This window comes from Stegastes partitus, unplaced genomic scaffold (assembly GCF_000690725.1).
Source record: "Stegastes partitus isolate 25-593 unplaced genomic scaffold, Stegastes_partitus-1.0.2 Scaffold1443, whole genome shotgun sequence".
Lineage (NCBI taxonomy): Eukaryota > Metazoa > Chordata > Actinopteri > Pomacentridae > Stegastes > Stegastes partitus.
Window position 1 is genome coordinate 88,618 of NW_007579174.1, and position 19,137 is coordinate 107,754.

Below are 19,137 nucleotides of genomic sequence, written 5' to 3' on the forward strand. Positions count from 1 at the left end.
AGGTCCTTTCAGAATGGAAGCAAAAGTATGAGGAGGGCCAGGCAGAGCTGGAGGGAGCCCAGAAGGAGGCTCGTTCTCTCAGCACTGAGCTGTTCAAGATGAAGAACTCCTATGAGGAGGCTCTGGATCACCTGGAGACCATGAAGAGAGAGAACAAGAACCTGCAGCGTATGTCAATCTCCCTAAAATTAAAACTTTAAATTGGATTATTCTCTGACCTTTGCAATTTAAGCTCACAAGCCTGAATGATGACCTGGACCTCTGATTTAAAACAACAAACAAACAAAAAAAAACATACAAAATAATAATCATTTAAAAATTTTGAACTTGAACTTTTACAGGCAAAATCATCCCACTTTTCTCCTTTGACACCTATTAAGTATATTTTCATTTTACGTGTACTACTACTGCTAATAACATACCAGCTCTAATACTGATATACACTTGTTCCAAGAAGTGTACATTGAATTGTTTGGCATTGTTTTCCTGTAGAGGAGATCTCTGATCTGACTGAGCAGATTGGGGAGACTGGAAAGAGCATCCATGAGCTGGAAAAAGCCAAGAAGACTGTGGAGACTGAGAAGTCTGAAATTCAGACAGCTTTAGAGGAAGCTGAGGTAATGCATTTTTAAAATGTATTTTTACTCACTGAATTAAGTCAAATCAAATGCCAGGACCATTCAGAATTATTTAAGGTGGTTTTTAATGCCAATTGTTTATACTATCCAAAGGGCACCCTGGAGCATGAGGAGGCCAAGATTCTCCGTGTTCAGCTTGAGCTGAACCAGGTCAAAGGTGAGGTTGACAGGAAGCTGGCAGAGAAGGACGAGGAGATGGAGCAGATGAAGAGGAACAGCCAGAGGGTGATTGACTCCATGCAGAGCAATCTTGATTCTGAAGTCAGGAGCAGGAATGATGCCCTGAGAGTCAAGAAGAAGATGGAGGGAGACCTGAATGAGATGGAGATTCAGCTGAGCCATGCCAACAGGCAGGCTGCTGAGGCCCAGAAACAACTGAGGAACGTCCAGGGACAGCTCAAGGTGACTTTTGTATGATTGCTGAATTTACAACAAAAAATGTTTCAGAGTAAAGAAATTAGGATCAACTCTTTTTTCAACACCAGGATGCCCAACTGCACCTTGATGATGCCGTCAGAGGACAGGAAGACATGAAGGAACAGGTTGCCATGGTGGAGCGCAGAAATGGTCTGATGGTGGCTGAGATTGAGGAGCTGAGAGCTGCTCTGGAACAGACTGAGAGAGGACGCAAAGTGGCTGAGCAGGAGCTGGTTGATGCTAGTGAGCGTGTCGGCCTGCTTCACTCTCAGGTTGGATTTTGTTTGTTTTCAAAAAAATGCTTTCCCATCTAATGAAGATACAGATGGTTTTTTTCTTCTTCTTCTTCTTCTTTTTTTTTTTTTTTTACATGACAAAGAATTATTGAAATGATGGTGACTCTCTTTAACATTCAGAACACCAGCCTTCTGAACACCAAGAAGAAGCTGGAGTCTGACCTTGTCCAGGTCCAGGGTGAGGTGGATGATGCTGTTCAGGAATCAAGAAATGCTGAAGACAAAGCCAAAAAGGCTATCACTGATGTGAGTTTACAACTTCCCTTATTTTATTTTAGACACCATTACTGTTTTGTTTTTTGTTTTTTTAATCCAAATTAATTTTCAAATACATTTGAACTGTTTCAGGCTGCCATGATGGCTGAGGAACTGAAGAAGGAGCAGGACACCAGCGCTCACCTGGAGAGGATGAAGAAGAACCTGGAGGTCACAGTCAAGGACCTGCAGCACCGTCTGGATGAGGCTGAGAACCTGGCCATGAAGGGTGGCAAGAAGCAGCTCCAGAAACTGGAGTCCAGGGTATGAACTCTGCATATGCTGTAAATATTTACAGTCAATGAATTTGACAATGCATCTTTTTCAAAACTAAACTTCTCTGTCATCTTGTGACAGGTGCGTGAGCTTGAAACTGAAGTTGAAGGTGAGCAGAGACGTGGAGCTGATGCTGTCAAAGGAGTGCGCAAATATGAGAGGAGAGTGAAGGAGCTGACCTACCAGGTAAGTATTCATTGACCTAAGAACTCATGTTAGTTCATAATTTATTTTTTCTAAGTCTACATTTCACCAGTAATAATCTTTTATCTCTGCAGACTGAGGAGGACAAGAAGAACGGTCGAAGACTTCAGGATCTGGTGGACAAGCTTCAGCTCAAAGTGAAGGGTTACAAGAGACAAGCTGAGGAGGCTGTAAGTGACATGCTGAAACTTACAGATGGGAGGGTGGCAGAAATCAACAATGACATAAAGAAAGCTTCCTTGTATGATAGAGTATGTAAAAATACAACATACTACGTCTCTGAATCCTTCACAGGAGGAGCAGGCCAACACCCACATGTCCAGGCTCAGAAAGGTTCAGCATGAGCTGGAGGAAGCTCAAGAGCGCGCTGACATCGCTGAGTCCCAGGTCAACAAGCTGAGAGCCAAGAGCCGTGATGCTGGAAAGGTAATTTAAGTGACCACATGTCATATAGACTTTAACTTAGTTTCCTGGGGTGCTTGTTTTTAGATACTTTATACCATTCTTTAAATTATTCAGCATGAAATGTGTAAGTATTTATGTAGTGGGTGAAACCATAATTGAACATGCATAGCCCCATGAAATAGATAACCCAAATGTTGGTAATATGTGCTGAATAACTGTATTTTGCTTTGCTTTTTTCCAGACTGAAAGTGCTGAATAAGAGACAACATCTGTCTGGAACCTTTTGACAGAGTTCATACAATATGAACTTGCTGTTGAATTGTTTTCTAACAATGTATTAATTAAATAAAATATTTCACCATTCTTTAAATGTATCTACTCTGTATCATTTACTCTCAAGTTTATCTCTAAAATTCACATTTGAAAAGCCAGTGTTCAACACATTAGTTCAGTGAAGCTGCAGTAGTTAATTTGACTGGATAGAGAGCTCATACAGCTTAGCATGAACATTTTCCTTCCCTCAAAATAATCATGAGGATGAAGTCTGGTCAAGTATTTATAGCACTTTTGCTTTGTGTTCTGCATAGCTTTTCCTATGAGTAATAGCAGTGTCAGATTGAGTCTTAAAAGACACCACATTTAAAAAAAAAAAAAGAGAGAGAGAGAAATTGAAAAGGTCTCATTAGACTGTGACAGGCAAATATACCATTCAAAGCCATAGTTACTTCCCGTTTTCATGTTAGTTACACATGTGGATAAATAACAAACACTGTCAACACTTCCCATTAAACAGTTAATAAAACTGCTTTCAGTATTCTATATAGCATTAATGAAGTATTTTATTCATGGATAATGAATGCTTTCTGACCAAGGATATTCTCTTATAAAACAGAGAAGAACAGAACTGTACATATTTCAAAAATATATTTTGCTTAAAATTAGGTTGGAGTGGTCTATTCATGGATACATTTTGTCAACTTTTGCTCTAAGATGTCATGTATTCGTACTGAATTCATTAAAAACTACACTGTATAACAGTGCACCATTTCAAGTCTATAGTTAAAAGTTCTACTTGCATATATGCAAAACCTTAACTTACTGTACTTGATTAAGCAAACTAGGCTGAAGTCGGCTCACTTTGTCATCTTACGTCCCATCACTTTACCATCACACAAATAACATTCCAGATAGAGCACTATAGCTATGACAGGCGGAATTTTATTGCCAAGCTTTAATAGACACATCCAACAATAAGTGCTATAATAACGCCACATACGTTGTTTGGATTGTGTTTGCTGTTCCTTTGTTTTCTCTCTTAGCTGATATCCAGTTGCTACTAAAATTGACAAAGCAAAAAAAGAAAAAAGAAAAAGCCTGTACAATTAGTTGTTGAAAGTTGTCATTGCTGCCCTTCAGAGCAGTGCGCAGGAGAAGCTTAAACTGTTATTGATGCGATACCATTACAACTCTAAAGTTACTTTTACCATCATCAATTCTTGCAAAAATTTAAATCTGTGATATCTTGGTCCATCGATTTTTAAAAAAAATATATATTGTTATAGATCCATGCATGTGCATGAAGTGATAAAAGAAAACAATCAACTTAGCTTACGCAGTTAAGTAAAACATAATTCTTAATGTGAACATGCTCTAATGAGCTCTGTAAAAAAAAATTAATCAAAAATTAAAAAACTGGAGGCTCCTCAGTGCAGTTTTGCAATTTCCATTAGACATACAAATTATGAACGTGATAGCTAATTATGGAGCAAAAGACAATCTTTTCAATTTTGGAAGTAATGGTCTTCTACACTGCTACAGCAAGTTCAGCATGCAGGATTGCATCCTCTTTGAAGCAATGCATTTTAAAAACTATCAGCACCCATGAACAGAACAGAGTGATTCACAAAAACTATTTCACAGTTAAGCAAAGCCAAACTATCTGCACTACAAGGCTTCTTCAAACACTTACTGTACAAGCAATACATTTTGTAAATTAATTTGTTAGTCACATCACTGTATCTGCCATGTGGCAAAACAGGGTATGTGTAAAAGCCACACATTACTGGTGAAATCAGCCACATACAATGGCGCACTGACCACCTTATATACACTCCAGAAGCCTCTCATCAGTTTATGTTTCCTGACACATGAGGCCACAGTTGCAGATGCCTTTCTAATTTTGATCATGCTGTACAACTTTACCCTGACTGAAAATGTGGGCAGTCATCAAATAAATTACACCCGCCACTTATAAAATCTGATATCTCCTCCACAGCGCATTTCATGCCCATATTAAATGTAAAAGGATTTAGAGGCTGAAGATGTTCTGTTTCTAAAAGAGGAAACCGGTGATTAAATTAAAGCCAGCAACTGACGGGCAAAAAAACATTATATGCTGACAGTTTGTATATGATATTGCACTATGAATAAAGTGTTAGAGAGTTAGGATTCAGATCTAAAATTGTAATAATTACTCAAAGCCTAATGTTTTTACACAGGTTAAAAAAAAGTACTTCATAGATGTATATTAAGGACAGCCTTTCATACTGTAATATGTTATTTGTGTTTCATTAAAAGCAAAGAATTTTTTATTTATTGTTTTTATATTGTCCACCAAAACTGCACTGACTTTATTTGACTTATATTGAATTTTTCCTCAAGTTGTTCACTTCATTAAATACATCATATCATATGCGTTAATGTATAGATTGCAGTGAGGAAGTCTGGAATTTGTTATTACAGTTACATATTCTACTTTTAGTAAAGACAAACAGCTGTTCCAGTGGTTGTGAAATATTTCTCCAAACTCAGTCATGGTTCAGGTGTACATTAATTGGGTATTAAATCTATTTGAAGGGCATGTTTAACACTGACATGACACCTGTCAGAAACATAAAGGAGTCTTTATGGAGTTAATGACTGTTGTCATTAAGTCTCATTGAGCCAATGATTTCATTTTTATTGCAAAGCTGACATTGTTTGAGATTTCTTCGTTAAGACAATTTGATCTTAAAATCAACAATATAATTTCCTAAATATATCAGGATTAATTATCCAACCAGTGTCAGTGCCATGGCTGTGATGGTGTGGTATAGTCCTCCAGAGACTCAAATTTCAAAGGGTCCTAAAATCTCAGTATAGCTCAGTTACAGGTTCTTTTCTACTAAACCTGTCAAAAAATCCCCACTACTAACTGGGTATACAACTTTTATATGGTCTCAAAAAGATCACATAAATGAAAGGAATGGCTGTAACCTCTAATTACATTTCATTACTGATATCTGAGCTCCAGGGGTCAGTTGAGCTATCCCTTGCTGAAAAGTGATGTTTAAATACCTAAATGTAATCGACTTTATATAGTTTCCCAATATCTAAAGTAATATCTAAAAATGTCTACAGTTAATGTTGTAAGGCCATCAGTAAATGCACAGTGAAAAGAACTGTCACATGACTAGATTGTCAAAAGTTTGGGGTTCTCTCAAAGACTGTATAAAAGATAGACGTAGCAACCGGCCCTGAAAAATGAAGCCAACCTGGAAGTGTCAAAAACCTGCAATGTCACTACGTCCTCTAGTTGCTGGCTCCAAAAAGCCCTGGCTCCCATAGACTGGAATTGGAAAAGAATTGATCACAGATCACGAAATACCACATTCCGACAGCTCAGGATTTTTTTCTTATTAGTTTTCATAGTCAAATTCAAAGATCAAGTGGCCAATCTGAAAATAAATCAATACTGACGATGCAGACGAAGCGAGCAGAAGGCGGTAAATGTGGGCAGGCAGAGAGGGCCTGCCTCTCAATACATCTGACCAATCGCTGCTCCTATGGTTCCGCCCCCCTCTGACAATTTTTGCGTCAGTGGCTCCAAACATCCAAGATGTCAACCAGGAAGTAGCAAAACCCTGGCTTCATTTTCTCAGTGCAGAAACCAACGGGTGACGTCATGGTAGCTACGTCCATCCTTTATACAGTCTATGGGTTCTCTCTATTTTCACTACTTTCCAGAGTGTAAAAAAAAAACACATCAAAACTATAAAATAAGACATTAATAAGACAATAATGTAGTGTGCAAAAGGAAAGAAAAAAAAACCAGACACAATCACATCACAGTCAGCCAGTCTGTACCCAAATCTGATCAACTGGAATGAATTGCAATGCAGAGTGGGCTGCAAGGTGGCACGCAGCTAGAAGATGCCCGGTTCGCATCCTGGTTAGGACGCCCGGGATCTTTCTGCGTGGAGTTTGCATGTTCTCCCTGTGCAGCGTGGGTTCTCTCCGGGTTCTCCGGCTTCCTCCCACAGTCCAAAAACATGTTGAGGTTAATTGGTGATTCTAAATTGTCTGTAGGTGTGAATGTGAGTGGTTGTCTGTCTCTAAGTGTAGCCCTGTGATAGACTGGTGTCCTGTCCAGGGTGTCCCCTGCAATCACCCTGAATCAGCTGGGATAGACTCCAGCCCCCCCATGACGCTAGTGAGGATGAAGTGGTGTATAGATAATGGATGGATGGATAGTTGTGAAATATCAGTAAAAATAACTTTCTTTGTATTTTCGTGATCAAGTATTTCTTTTTAAGAAGTACTCTGTATGTTTAGTTTTGCATGCTTGTGTCTTGCAATTACGTATGGTTCAGAAAATATCACTTGTTGACTTAGTCAGTATCAATTTTTGTATTAATGTGTACTCAAAGATGGGACATATTTTTTATATTTTATATTTAAACTCACAAATAATCAGAGACTATTTGATATCTACTTGTCCATTGTAGTAGACAGTAAATCTATAGCATGATGAGAAGTAACAGTTAAAATTTAATACACTGTTGCCCATAAAGTTGGAATAATTTTGTTTTTAGACACATTCCTCTTTTTATTTGTATTTGTACACATCAGTAATCACTTTTGACCAGGTGCAATGATTGCATACTGAGTCCCAATGACGCAGGGGAAATGAATTCTGACTTTGGGAGAGTGGTGGCTTCCTCCTGATCAAACTGTAAATTTAGCGGTGTTTCTTCGCAGAGGTCCAGGAGGTCCCCATACCTGGATTAAACCAAATCTGTTGTTAAAATGCAGCCCACTGCCATTTTTAGAAGGTTGCCCAGAGTGACACATTCAATCAAGAGGACACCGCGTACTATCCATCCATCATCTATACACCGCTTAATCCTCACTAGGGCCGCGAGGGGGCTGGAGCAGTTGACTCAGGGTGAAGGCAGGGGACACCCTGGACAAGTCACCAGTCTATCACAAGGCCACACTTAGAGACAGACAAACAAGTACACTCACATTCACACCTATGGACAATTTAGAATCACCAATTAACCTCAACATGTTTTTGGACTGTGGGAGGAAGCCGGAGAACCCAGATAGAACCCACACTGCACAGGGAGCCACCTAGTACTACTACAACTAAAGTGATTTATGCTTTGTTTTGCTTCATTTCTATTGCGTCAAATTTTTTGTACTGTTGCTGGTGAGAACATTTTGAACAGGCTCACAGACTCCATGGTATAAGGCTGCTGTTTACGCTCCGATTTACAATTGTGATTGATTAGGTGGAAGTAGAAATGTCAGTTTTTGCTGGGCGTTTTCTACAGTGGCCGACGGAGGCAAATGACCTGCATGTACATGAATGTGTTGCATAAACAGAAACGTGCTGCAAAAAGAAAACGCTGCATATTCACTCACACAACGGAAGAGCTGGGGCAACAGTGAGCGAGACAAGTAACGTTAGTTGAGGGAAAAGCCAACCCAGTCTCACAGCAATACGTGAAATAGTCACAAAACGTAATGTTATTATTATTGTTTCGTGTCCTGGGATACGAAACAAAAATATTACTGTACACGCAAAAACATTACAGACCCTGCAGGACTGTAGCAACGAGCGCAAATTTCCCCCAAACACTGCCAGTGTAATAAAAATACAAAAAAATGTCACAATAAGATGTACTCTTTTACACTCTACACTTGCTACAATCACAGTACATCTTCCGGTCGCCATTGTCCTGCATGTCCTTCTTTTCAGACCACACTAACATTCATCAGTATGGGCACACACATCTGTATAGTGATCTCTATAGTAATCAGTGTGGACGGGCCATAACAGTAAAACTGGTTAATGCCGGACTGTCAGAAGAAAAGAACGACAAAAACATCACAGCTAATGCGCTGTCTAATGGGGAAAAAACATGTCTTAGACACAAAAGATAATTCCAGTTGAAATGTATTGGTTTGAAAATCGTGCTGGAGAACACGAAAAAAGTTGGGCAATTATAATCATAATAATAAGTTTCGTGACTATTTCATGAATTGCCGTGAGACTGGGTTGGTTTTTCCCTCAACGAACATTACGTGTCTCGCTTGTCTGCCTCTCAGGTGAAAAGCTCACTACTGGGCACTTCCGCTGTGTGAGTGGATATGCAGCGTTTTCTTTTTGCAGCGCGTTTCTGTGCATGCAACGCATTCATGTATATGCAGCTCGTTTATGTATATGCACGTCATTTGCCCCCCTTCGGCCACCCTAGTTTTCAAATCGCACTCTGGTCTGATGATGGGGACAGAGAGACTTTGTATTTTGTATTTTCACTGAGTGAACTTTGGGATGTTTTCTCTGGTAAAAACTAAAAACAAAAAGGATTCTATCTATTCTTATAGAAACAGGATGTAGAGCCTTCATTGTTCCCATTATTTCAGGAATGCAGCAACTTTAACTAAAGGGAAACCCTTAATTCTGCACATCTTGCAAAGCACTAGACTACTTTATCTGTATGGTACTCTTCTGTAATACCAGGGCTAAAGCAAATGAAGCAAGTGAATCATGTTCCTGGTTTGGTTGCCGTGCTCCTTTGCAGTTTGTTTGCTCTGCACTTTTCTAGCAATTCCACCCAACCTCAGCTGAACTATAGAAAACATGCAAAAGATTTGTCCTTGATGGCTGGCAATGGCCTTACCGTATCTGTACAGACATTATACTTTCTATTGAAATACCTTTGGGGGGGAAAAAAAGAAGATTCGAGATAATGAATCTGTCTAAACATTGGACATGTGTTAACAACATATCTAAATGTGTCCTATAAATATATCTTTCCATCTATGTCAAACACGAATCATTGCTCCCTCCCTGGATTTATTTTTGACCATGGTAATACCCCATGATCTGCTGATAAGATGACAAATAATAAGCCAAGTCCATGCAAAACTTGGAATTGAAAGTTGATCCTGGATATGATCCCAGACTTTTCCTCCATTTAAACATTTGTCTGCCACTTGCTCAGTATGTCGGTAATTAAAATCATAAACTGCATCTTTTTTCATTCCGGAAAAAAAATAAAAAAGCATGAATGGTGTTAAATTATCTGAGTTGGCAATCCTTCTTAAGTCTGTTTCCAAGAGATATTCTAACACTTATCAAATGTTAATGGAAAGTGCATCAGCCAATTTTATTTCAGATATCTGAGATTTGCATGGCCTGTAACTATACACCAAAGGCATCTCTGGACCTCTCCAAATTTAAAACTCATTACTGGCTACTGGCTGTGATATTAATTAATAGGACACACATATCCCTGCTATCAACTGTGTCAGCTTTAAATGATTTCACTCTCTAGATTTACTGGAACAAATAAACCACAAACGATTCAGTGCACTTTTGCTATTTACCAGTGGACATTCTGTGGACATTACTACAACACTCACCATTTACAAGCTCAATCAAGTTTCACAGTAAATAAGCTGTCATCTAATCTGTCATCATGCTTTTTACAAGAAAGACTCAAAGGATGTTAATTGTCAAGATTGTGTTGGTTTATGACATATTTATGTTCTGTTACAACACAGGAATTTGAGTCATTTATAAACATTGTTGATATTAATATAAAACAAATATAATGAATTTGATACTGTGTTGATTTTGTAATACTTTATTTAAATTAATACATGAATAACAAAATAGAATACAGAATATAATTACTTTATTGATCCCCAAAGGGAAATTCTGTTGTTATGGCAGATATATAGAACATATCTATATGATATATAATAAAATATATAGAAAACACTACTACTTTCCACAGACTACCTTTTAATATTAACTATACAAAATGCAAATACTGAAAACATATTTGCATTTTTATTACATATATGTAAAATGTTTATTTTATATGTAAAAGTGAAGCATGATTGTTAGTTTATCCATGACCATATCAATATCAAGCAATGAGGTGTCAAACATTCCTGACCAAACTGAGTAGGGTGCATTTGCTGAGGAGGCAGAGCTGTTATGTATAAAACCAGCAGCTCTGACCGTTTGCTTTAACTGACAGGCATCTAAGGCAGGTACGTGCAGGACTGTCCCTACACTATGTGTCTGTTACATTAAGATTCCATAATATTGCTATTTAATAAGCCGCATGATTCAGTGTTTTACTTTTCAAATACTTTCCTGAACTTAGACAGTTTTCATATTTCTTTTTTTTTCTGTTTAACATATTTTTAAAATATTTGGTATAATTACAAAACAATGAAAAACTTGTGTTGATCTACATTAAACTTTATTTTCTAGCACCCTGACATACAAAGGATACCAAAGAATTTTGTTTTGCGACATCAGAGGTAAATTCTGGAAAGCAAAAGTTGATAGTCATTCGTGAATTGTAGGTTCTGCGATAAATTTCTGATTTATGTGTGAACTTGTCACATTTTCAGTGTCCACTAAAGTGCCATCATGAGCACAGACGCGGAGATGGAGCAGTATGGCGCGGCGGCCGTTTACCTCCGCAAGCCAGAGAGGGAGAGGATTGAGGCCCAGACTGCTCCATTTGATGCCAAGACAGCTTTCTTTGTCGTTGATACTGACGAGATGTATGTCAAGGGTAAACTGGTCAAAAAGGACGGGGGCAAAGCCACGGTTGACACAGATGGAGGAAAGGTAGGTGAATGATTTGAAATACTTAATAAAAAATGTTTTTTTTATCTGATCCTTGTAAGACTAAATCTGTCTGCATCTTCTATTCAGTCTGTCACTGTAAAAGAGGATGAAATCCATCCCAGGAACCCTCCAAAGTTCGATAAGATGGAGGACATGGCCATGATGACCCACCTCAATGAGCCATCTGTGTTGTATAACCTCAAAGAGCGTTATGCATCATGGATGATCTACGTAAGTTTTTACTTTGGTTGATTGTGACTGTGACATTAAAATCATGTAGATCTTTATAGGGTTGAATTATGACTTATTTATATTATTTGCTCTCTACTATGACAGACCTACTCTGGGTTGTTCTGCGTCGTCGTGAATCCCTACAAGTGGCTTCCTGTGTACGATGCTGTATGTGTAGCAGCATACAGAGGCAAGAAGAGGATTGAGGCTCCACCCCACATCTTCTCCATCTCTGACAATGCCTATCAGTTCATGCTCACTGGTAAGACCAAGGTTACAAGTGCTAGAAGAAGCCTTAATATACATTTTAAATTTAGATGTAAGCGTATTAAATGGAAACAGAACTCATGTAGAGCATGTCATTTTGAATTGTAGATCAGTTCATGCTCACTGGTAAGATCGGTTACTATTAAGGTTTATAAAAGTAAAGTGGAAGAAATTTCCTTGAAGACATGTTTTAGTACTATTAAGTACAAAGCAGTTTACTAAAAATAAGACTATTGAAGGAATAATGACAATGGAACTCATATGAAGCATGTATCTTTGTATTATAGATCGTGAGAACCAGTCTGTCCTGATTACGTGAGTATAACACGGACTTGTATGCTAAACATTTAGAAACTTCATAATGATGAAGCTGAACCTTCACAATATGTCTCTTATACCCCAGCGGAGAATCTGGTGCTGGAAAGACTGTCAACACCAAGCGTGTCATCCAGTACTTTGCAACAATTGCAGCTCTTGGTGCTAAGAAGGCTGAGGCAACAGCTGGCAAGATGCAGGTAAAGTTGTCTTTTTGAGAAGAAAGGTGTTGCCCAAAAAAGGTTTACATGCACGTACAGCTCATATAATTCAAACCTCCTCTTGCAGGGCTCCCTTGAGGACCAAATTGTTGCGGCCAACCCTCTGCTGGAGGCCTATGGTAATGCCAAGACTGTGAGGAATGACAACTCCTCTCGTTTTGTAAGTGAAACACACAATATCTTCAGCCTTTTTGTTGTTGTTGCAAAATTACAAAAACTGATTCCAAATATAAAATGACTCTCCAGGGTAAATTCATCAGAATCCACTTTGGTTCTACTGGAAAGCTGGCCTCAGCTGATATTGAAACATGTAAGTTCCAGCCATAGTGTGAGTACACAATGATCTGGATGGAAATTTGGTCTAGTTCTTGTGGTTTATGAACCAATCTTTTAAAATGTAACACAGCAAACACGGAGTTTTGAGTTGAATTTTCCCTCTTAGATCTGCTGGAGAAGTCCCGTGTCACCTTCCAGTTGTCTGCTGAGAGGAGCTACCATATCTTCTATCAGCTGATGACTGGACACAAGCCTGAGCTCCTGGGTATGTAACCAGACAAGTTGAGCCTAAACGTTTCAGAAAATTAAAAAATATATCACAAGAAAATGTCATGGATTTTGTTTGACTTCTTCCAGAGGCTCTCCTGATCACCACCAACCCCTATGACTATCCAATGATCAGCCAGGGTGAAATCACTGTCAAGAGTATCAATGATGTGGAGGAGTTCATAGCAACAGATGTAAGTCAGTGATTCAGTTCAACAGATAGTATGAATAATACAACTGGAGGAAAACTTTCACACACGAATACTTTTACTTCATTGTCATTACAGACTGCTATTGACATCTTGGGCTTCAATGCTGAGGAGAAAGTCAACATCTACAAGCTGACTGGTGCTGTGATGCATCATGGCAACATGAAATTCAAGCAGAAGCAGCGAGAGGAGCAGGCTGAGCCTGATGGCACTGAGGGTAATTGATAAAATAATACAATTCACATTGTTCAGGTATTGTAGGGTTGAAGATCAGTNGTCAGGAGCAGGAATGATGCCCTGAGAGTCAAGAAGAAGATGGAGGGAGACCTGAATGAGATGGAGATTCAGCTGAGCCATGCCAACAGGCAGGCTGCTGAGGCCCAGAAACAACTGAGGAACGTTCAGGGACAGCTCAAGGTGACTTTTGTATGATTGCTGAATTTACAACAAAAAATGTTTCAGAGTAAAGAAATTAGGATCAACTCTTTTTTCATTACCAGGATGCCCAACTGCACCTTGATGATGCCGTCAGAGGACAGGAAGACATGAAGGAACAGGTTGCCATGGTGGAGCGCAGAAATGGTCTGATGGTGGCTGAGATTGAGGAGCTGAGAGCTGCTCTGGAACAGACTGAGAGAGGACGCAAAGTGGCTGAGCAGGAGCTGGTTGATGCTAGTGAGCGTGTCGGCCTGCTTCACTCTCAGGTTGGATTTTGTTTGTTTTCAAAAAAATGCTTTCCCATCTAATGAAGATACAGATGGTTTTTTTCTTCTTCTTCTTCTTCTTTTTTTTTTTTTTTTACATGACAAAGAATTATTGAAATGATGGTGACTCTCTTTAACATTCAGAACACCAGCCTTCTGAACACCAAGAAGAAGCTGGAGTCTGACCTTGTCCAGGTCCAGGGTGAGGTGGATGATGCTGTTCAGGAATCAAGAAATGCTGAAGACAAAGCCAAAAAGGCTATCACTGATGTGAGATTATATCTATAACTCGTCTGTGTATTTATCCCTATGGCTACTTTCATGTAGTGATACTGTCAAGTCTATTATAGATCATGAATTACACAGACAACATTTAAACATTTCAGGCTGCCATGATGGCTGAGGAGCTGAAGAAGGAGCAGGACACCAGCGCTCACCTGGAGAGGATGAAGAAGAACCTGGAGGTCACAGTCAAGGACCTGCAGCACCGTCTGGATGAGGCTGAGAACCTGGCCATGAAGGGTGGCAAGAAGCAGCTCCAGAAACTGGAGTCCAGGGTATGAACTCTGTATAAATCCTAAAAGACACAAAAATAATACTAAGTGTATCTTTTAAACCCTGCTTTTCTTTTGTCTGTATTCAAATCCTTATACAAAATTTAGACCATTTATCCTCACCTTACAGGTGCGCGAGCTTGAATCTGAAGTTGAAGCTGAGCAGAGACGTGGAGCTGATGCTGTCAAAGGAGTGCGCAAATATGAGAGGAGAGTGAAGGAGCTGACCTACCAGGTAACTGTACTTTCATTACAAACTACCATAATAAGTCCTTGATCCTGTTTTAACTCTCCATAACCTAATAATTATGTGTGTAGACTGAGGAGGACAAGAAGAATGTGAACAGACTTCAGGATCTGGTGGACAAGCTTCAGCTCAAAGTGAAGGGTTACAAGAGACAAGCTGAGGAGGCTGTAAGTTAGACGCCTTCTGTGACATATTATTTTTAATGAATTCAGTCTTGTCTCGCAACTGTGTCAGTATAACCCTGCATCCTTCACAGGAGGAGCAGGCCAACACCCACATGTCCAGGCTCAGAAAGGTTCAGCATGAGCTGGAGGAAGCTCAGGAGCGCGCTGACATCGCTGAGTCCCAGGTCAACAAGCTGAGAGCCAAGAGCCGTGATACTGGAAAGGTAACAGTTCACATATTTAAATACATGTAGAATATCTTGTAGAAGTCTATAGCAACAACTGCATGCAGGTTGAAAGTGTCTTTAAATTAACCTTAAAGATAAATAAAAATCGCAAATATAATTCTAAAGCTCAACATAATTTCCTCTCTTTTTTGCAGGGCGAGTCTGCTGAATAGAAGATCCAAACAACATGAAGATGTTCAACAGAGTTCATACAATATGAATTATCTGTTGAATTTTGTTTACACTGCAACATTTCAATAAAAAATATTGCTGTCTATCATTTACTGTGTATTTCCTCTAAATGCCGATGCAAAATAGAGCACTTAGAGTACAACGCAATACAGCAGCTACAGTGAGTGGAGCTTATTCAGGTAAACAAGTTATTGAGGAGTTAGACGCATCGCGTCAGATCCATACTCAATTGATTTGCAACTGGTACTAAACGATATTTTGAATTATTTTGAAAGAACAGCCCCTTGAGATGTACCATCTAATGTTTAATGGATCCTAACAACTATAAAACACATACAAACACAATATTATACAGCAAACACTACAGATACACCAATACAAACTGCTCACTCACCCTCACCTTTGCCTACTTCCCCAACCTTATGCTGTAGCTACTGATGGAAAACAAGTGTATTACAAAAACTCAGAATACAACAAATACATCAGCATGTGAAGTAATTTGAGTTTGAATTATTTGAAGAACTAATCAACTTAAAAATTGAGAGTACATCCAAATTAAAAGCATGAACAGGTTGTGTTAAGATGAGAAAATAAAGACGACCTGAAGCAACAAGAAGAGGTAACAGATCTTAAAGACAGAGGAAGATTATTTGCATCAGAAAGAGCTTGGTTTGGAATGACTGGCGTCCAACTTCTTTGAAAATTTTGGGGACAAACAAAGGGATGTTGCAGGTGTCTGAGGAAATATGAAGATATTCCCCGGACCAGGGACTGTTTTGAATAGGAATGATAGCAAATATGAAATGAGGCTCATGAAATAGTGTCACAGGAAATACAGAGACCTAGATACAGACAGAACATAGCAGGCCAGATTGAAAGAGGGCAATGCTTTATTGATACAATGAGATATATTTAAAATGGATTAAGGTACGGGAAGGAGAAGGAAGTCAACAGGGAGCTACAGGGGGAGAGGGGAGAAATAGTGACATCTCAGGAGCACAAGGAAAGGGACCATGGGTTACACACTAGGAGGGCAGACTGACATATGAAGCCTGTGAAGGACAATATTCTGGAGTTGCTAAAGTCAGCCTAAATCTTGTTATGCTGAGTTTGTTGAGGAACGAACCAGAATCAAGTAACACAAGACTAGGAAAGTCTACAGAGAATCAAGGATAAGCACACTTACCAAACACCAGGACTAACCCACACACACCGCGACTAAAATGCTATACAAAGCCAAGGACTGAAAGCTCCAAACAGCACAACAATAAACTGGGGTAATCATAGGAGCTTCAGTAAAAATCAACTGGATTTCTGTTCTAGGTTCTTGATGACGTTTCACCTCTCATTCATGAGCCTTCTTCAGTTATCACTGACTAATGTGAGTTACAGAATGTATAGTCACTCCAGCTCACATGGCTAATGGTCCATTAATGACCCAGGACTCATGTGCCTCAATGGCAATGTTAAGATGAATTACCCTCAGACCATTAGCTGATGATATCAAAGAAAGAATGAAATATCTTATCATAAAAAATATAAAAATATAATTTATCATAAATATATATATTTTATTTGGTATATTTGATTGTTCGTATAGTTGTTATATTTCATACAGCAGATAAAATCACACATAGCATTTTTTTTACAATCACAAATGAACATCCATCCATTATCTGTACACCGCTTAATCCTCACAAGGGTCGCGGGGGGGCTGGAGTCTATCCCAGCCGACTTAGGGTCAAGGCAAGGAACACCCTAGACAGTTCTATCGCAGGGCTACACTTAGAGACAGACAACCAAGCACACTCACATTNATTTTCTGTCTTTGCCTCAGTGGCTGATAAAATCGCCTACCTCCTGGGTCTGAACTCAGCCGATATGCTGAAAGCTCTGTGCTACCCAAGAGTCAAGGTCGGCAATGAGATGGTCACCAAAGGTCAGACCGTCCCTCAGGTAATGACAACAAAGATTGACCCCCAACGACTTTTGGAAGTAATTTTATTTTAATGTAAACATATCCCCCTAATAATTTCAGTGCTAAAATCTCATCCTCTAGGTCAACAATTCTGTCAGCGCTCTGTGCAAGTCTGTCTATGAGAAAATGTTCTTGTGGATGGTCATCCGTATCAATGAGATGCTGGACACAAAGCAGCCAAGACAATTCTTCATTGGAGTGTTGGATATCGCTGGATTTGAGATCTTTGATGTGAGCAGTTGAAAAATCTCTGAGCCAGTTTAAAAATCAAAACTCTTTCACCATGATATTAAACATCTTTCTGTAATTACAGTTCAACAGCTTGGAGCAACTCTGCATCAACTTCACCAATGAGAAACTGCAACAGTTCTTCAACCACACCATGTTTGTCCTGGAGCAAGAGGAGTACAAGAAAGAAGGCATTGATTGGGAGTTCATTGACTTTGGTATGGACTTGGCTGCTTGCATTGAGCTTATTGAGAAGGTATGTAAAGAAGAAAATTCTTAATTCATGCTAAAATGGTTGCTTGTGCTGATTAACTTTTAACATGAGATGTAAATTCTTCTCAGCCAATGGGCATCTTCTCCATCCTTGAAGAGGAGTGCATGTTCCCCAAGGCCTCTGACACAACTTTCAAGAACAAGCTGCATGATCAGCATCTTGGCAAGACCAAGGCCTTTGAGAAGCCAAAGCCTGGAAAGGGCAAGGCTGAGGCTCACTTCTCCCTGGTTCACTATGCTGGTACAGTGGACTACAATATCAGTGGCTGGCTGGACAAGAACAAGGACCCACTGAACGACTCAGTTGTTCAACTGTACCAGAAGTCTGCAAACAAACTGCTGGTCTTACTGTATGCTACTCATGCCTCAGCTGAGGGTAAGATATCAGAATGAACAGAGACATAAGAATGCTGTACAACATTCTAGTAAAACTATCATATGGATTCTGCAAACAAATGTCTACACTGTGCTGCTCTGTGGTGATAACACATTCATTTTCAATATTTTGAGCAGCAGAGGCAGGTGGTGGCAAGAAGGGTGGTGGCAAGAAGAAGGGTGGTTCCTTCCAGACTGTGTCCGCCCTTTTCAGAGTACGTATAGTGTCATATTTTTGGAGAAACATTTGAAAACCTCATATTGAAGTCATATTGACCAAATACCTCATGATGCTGATCCACAGGAGAACTTGGGCAAGCTGATGACCAACTTGAGGAGCACTCGTCCTCACTTTGTCCGTTGCCTGATTCCCAATGAATCAAAGACCCCAGGTATGAAGGCCACAGCATTACTATTGCACAGAATGCTACACGGGAATACAAAGGAATACTGTACCTTAACCTATGAATTTTCAACTCTCAGGTCTTATGGAGAACTTCTTGGTCATCCACCAGCTGAGGTGTAACGGTGTGCTGGAGGGCATCAGAATCTGCAGAAAGGGCTTCCCCAGCAGAATCCTCTACGGTGACTTCAAGCAGAGGTGACCATGATTGTCAGTTTATGCATTACAGATTCCCATGATTTTACTTTAAGAACTGTGATGGAGGACACCAGACAAAGAGTTACTGTATTTGATAAAGAATGTAATTTTTTCCTGTAGATACAAAGTATTGAACGCCAGTGTCATCCCTGAGGGACAGTTCATTGACAACAAGAAAGCTTCAGAGAAGCTGTTGGGCTCCATTGATGTGGACCACACTCAGTACAAGTTTGGACACACAAAGGTACATGTCTAACAATAACAGTCTGAACTTTCATTATGAATTTATCCAGTTGTATCCATGTGGACAAATAACTAAGTCTGCTGACTTAACACCACAGGTGTTCTTCAAAGCTGGTCTGCTGGGTACCCTTGAGGAGATGAGAGATGA

General features: G+C 39.5%; 2 protein-coding genes across 2 annotated transcripts in view; both read left to right on the forward strand.

The window, feature by feature from the left end:
* The first annotated feature begins 10,783 nt into the window (after positions 1 to 10,783).
* LOC103370565 (myosin-4-like) overlaps positions 10,784 to 19,137 on the forward strand; it is a 49,757-nt gene continuing 41,403 nt past the window's right edge. Inside the window, exons 1-11 of the mRNA XM_008299664.1 lie at positions 10,784 to 10,825; positions 11,052 to 11,101; positions 11,195 to 11,417; positions 11,505 to 11,648; positions 11,754 to 11,910; positions 12,203 to 12,230; positions 12,319 to 12,430; positions 12,519 to 12,611; positions 12,698 to 12,761; positions 12,894 to 12,992; positions 13,085 to 13,188. Coding sequence (XP_008297886.1) covers positions 11,214 to 11,417; positions 11,505 to 11,648; positions 11,754 to 11,910; positions 12,203 to 12,230; positions 12,319 to 12,430; positions 12,519 to 12,611; positions 12,698 to 12,761; positions 12,894 to 12,992; positions 13,085 to 13,188 — 1,005 coding nt within the window. The 5' untranslated portion in view covers positions 10,784 to 10,825; positions 11,052 to 11,101; positions 11,195 to 11,213. The remainder of the gene's footprint in view (positions 10,826 to 11,051; positions 11,102 to 11,194; positions 11,418 to 11,504; positions 11,649 to 11,753; positions 11,911 to 12,202; positions 12,231 to 12,318; positions 12,431 to 12,518; positions 12,612 to 12,697; positions 12,762 to 12,893; positions 12,993 to 13,084; positions 13,189 to 19,137) is intronic.
* LOC103370556 (myosin heavy chain, fast skeletal muscle-like) lies at positions 13,480 to 14,470 on the forward strand. Its single transcript, XM_008299655.1, has 4 exons — positions 13,480 to 13,620; positions 13,704 to 13,907; positions 14,052 to 14,177; positions 14,294 to 14,470. Exons 1-4 carry the CDS (start codon positions 13,519 to 13,521, stop codon positions 14,468 to 14,470), a joined length of 609 nt encoding a protein of 202 aa, XP_008297877.1. The 5' UTR covers positions 13,480 to 13,518.

Coding starts and splice junctions, on each gene's coding strand:
- LOC103370556 (XM_008299655.1), top strand. CDS start 13,519: ATGGAGGGAGACCTGAATGAGATGGAGATTCAGCTGAGCCATGCCAAC. Junction 13,621..13,703: donor ACGTTCAGGGACAGCTCAAG/GTGACTTTTGTA, acceptor TTTCATTACCAG/GATGCCCAACTGCACCTTGA. Junction 14,178..14,293: donor CCAAAAAGGCTATCACTGAT/GTGAGATTATAT, acceptor TAAACATTTCAG/GCTGCCATGATGGCTGAGGA.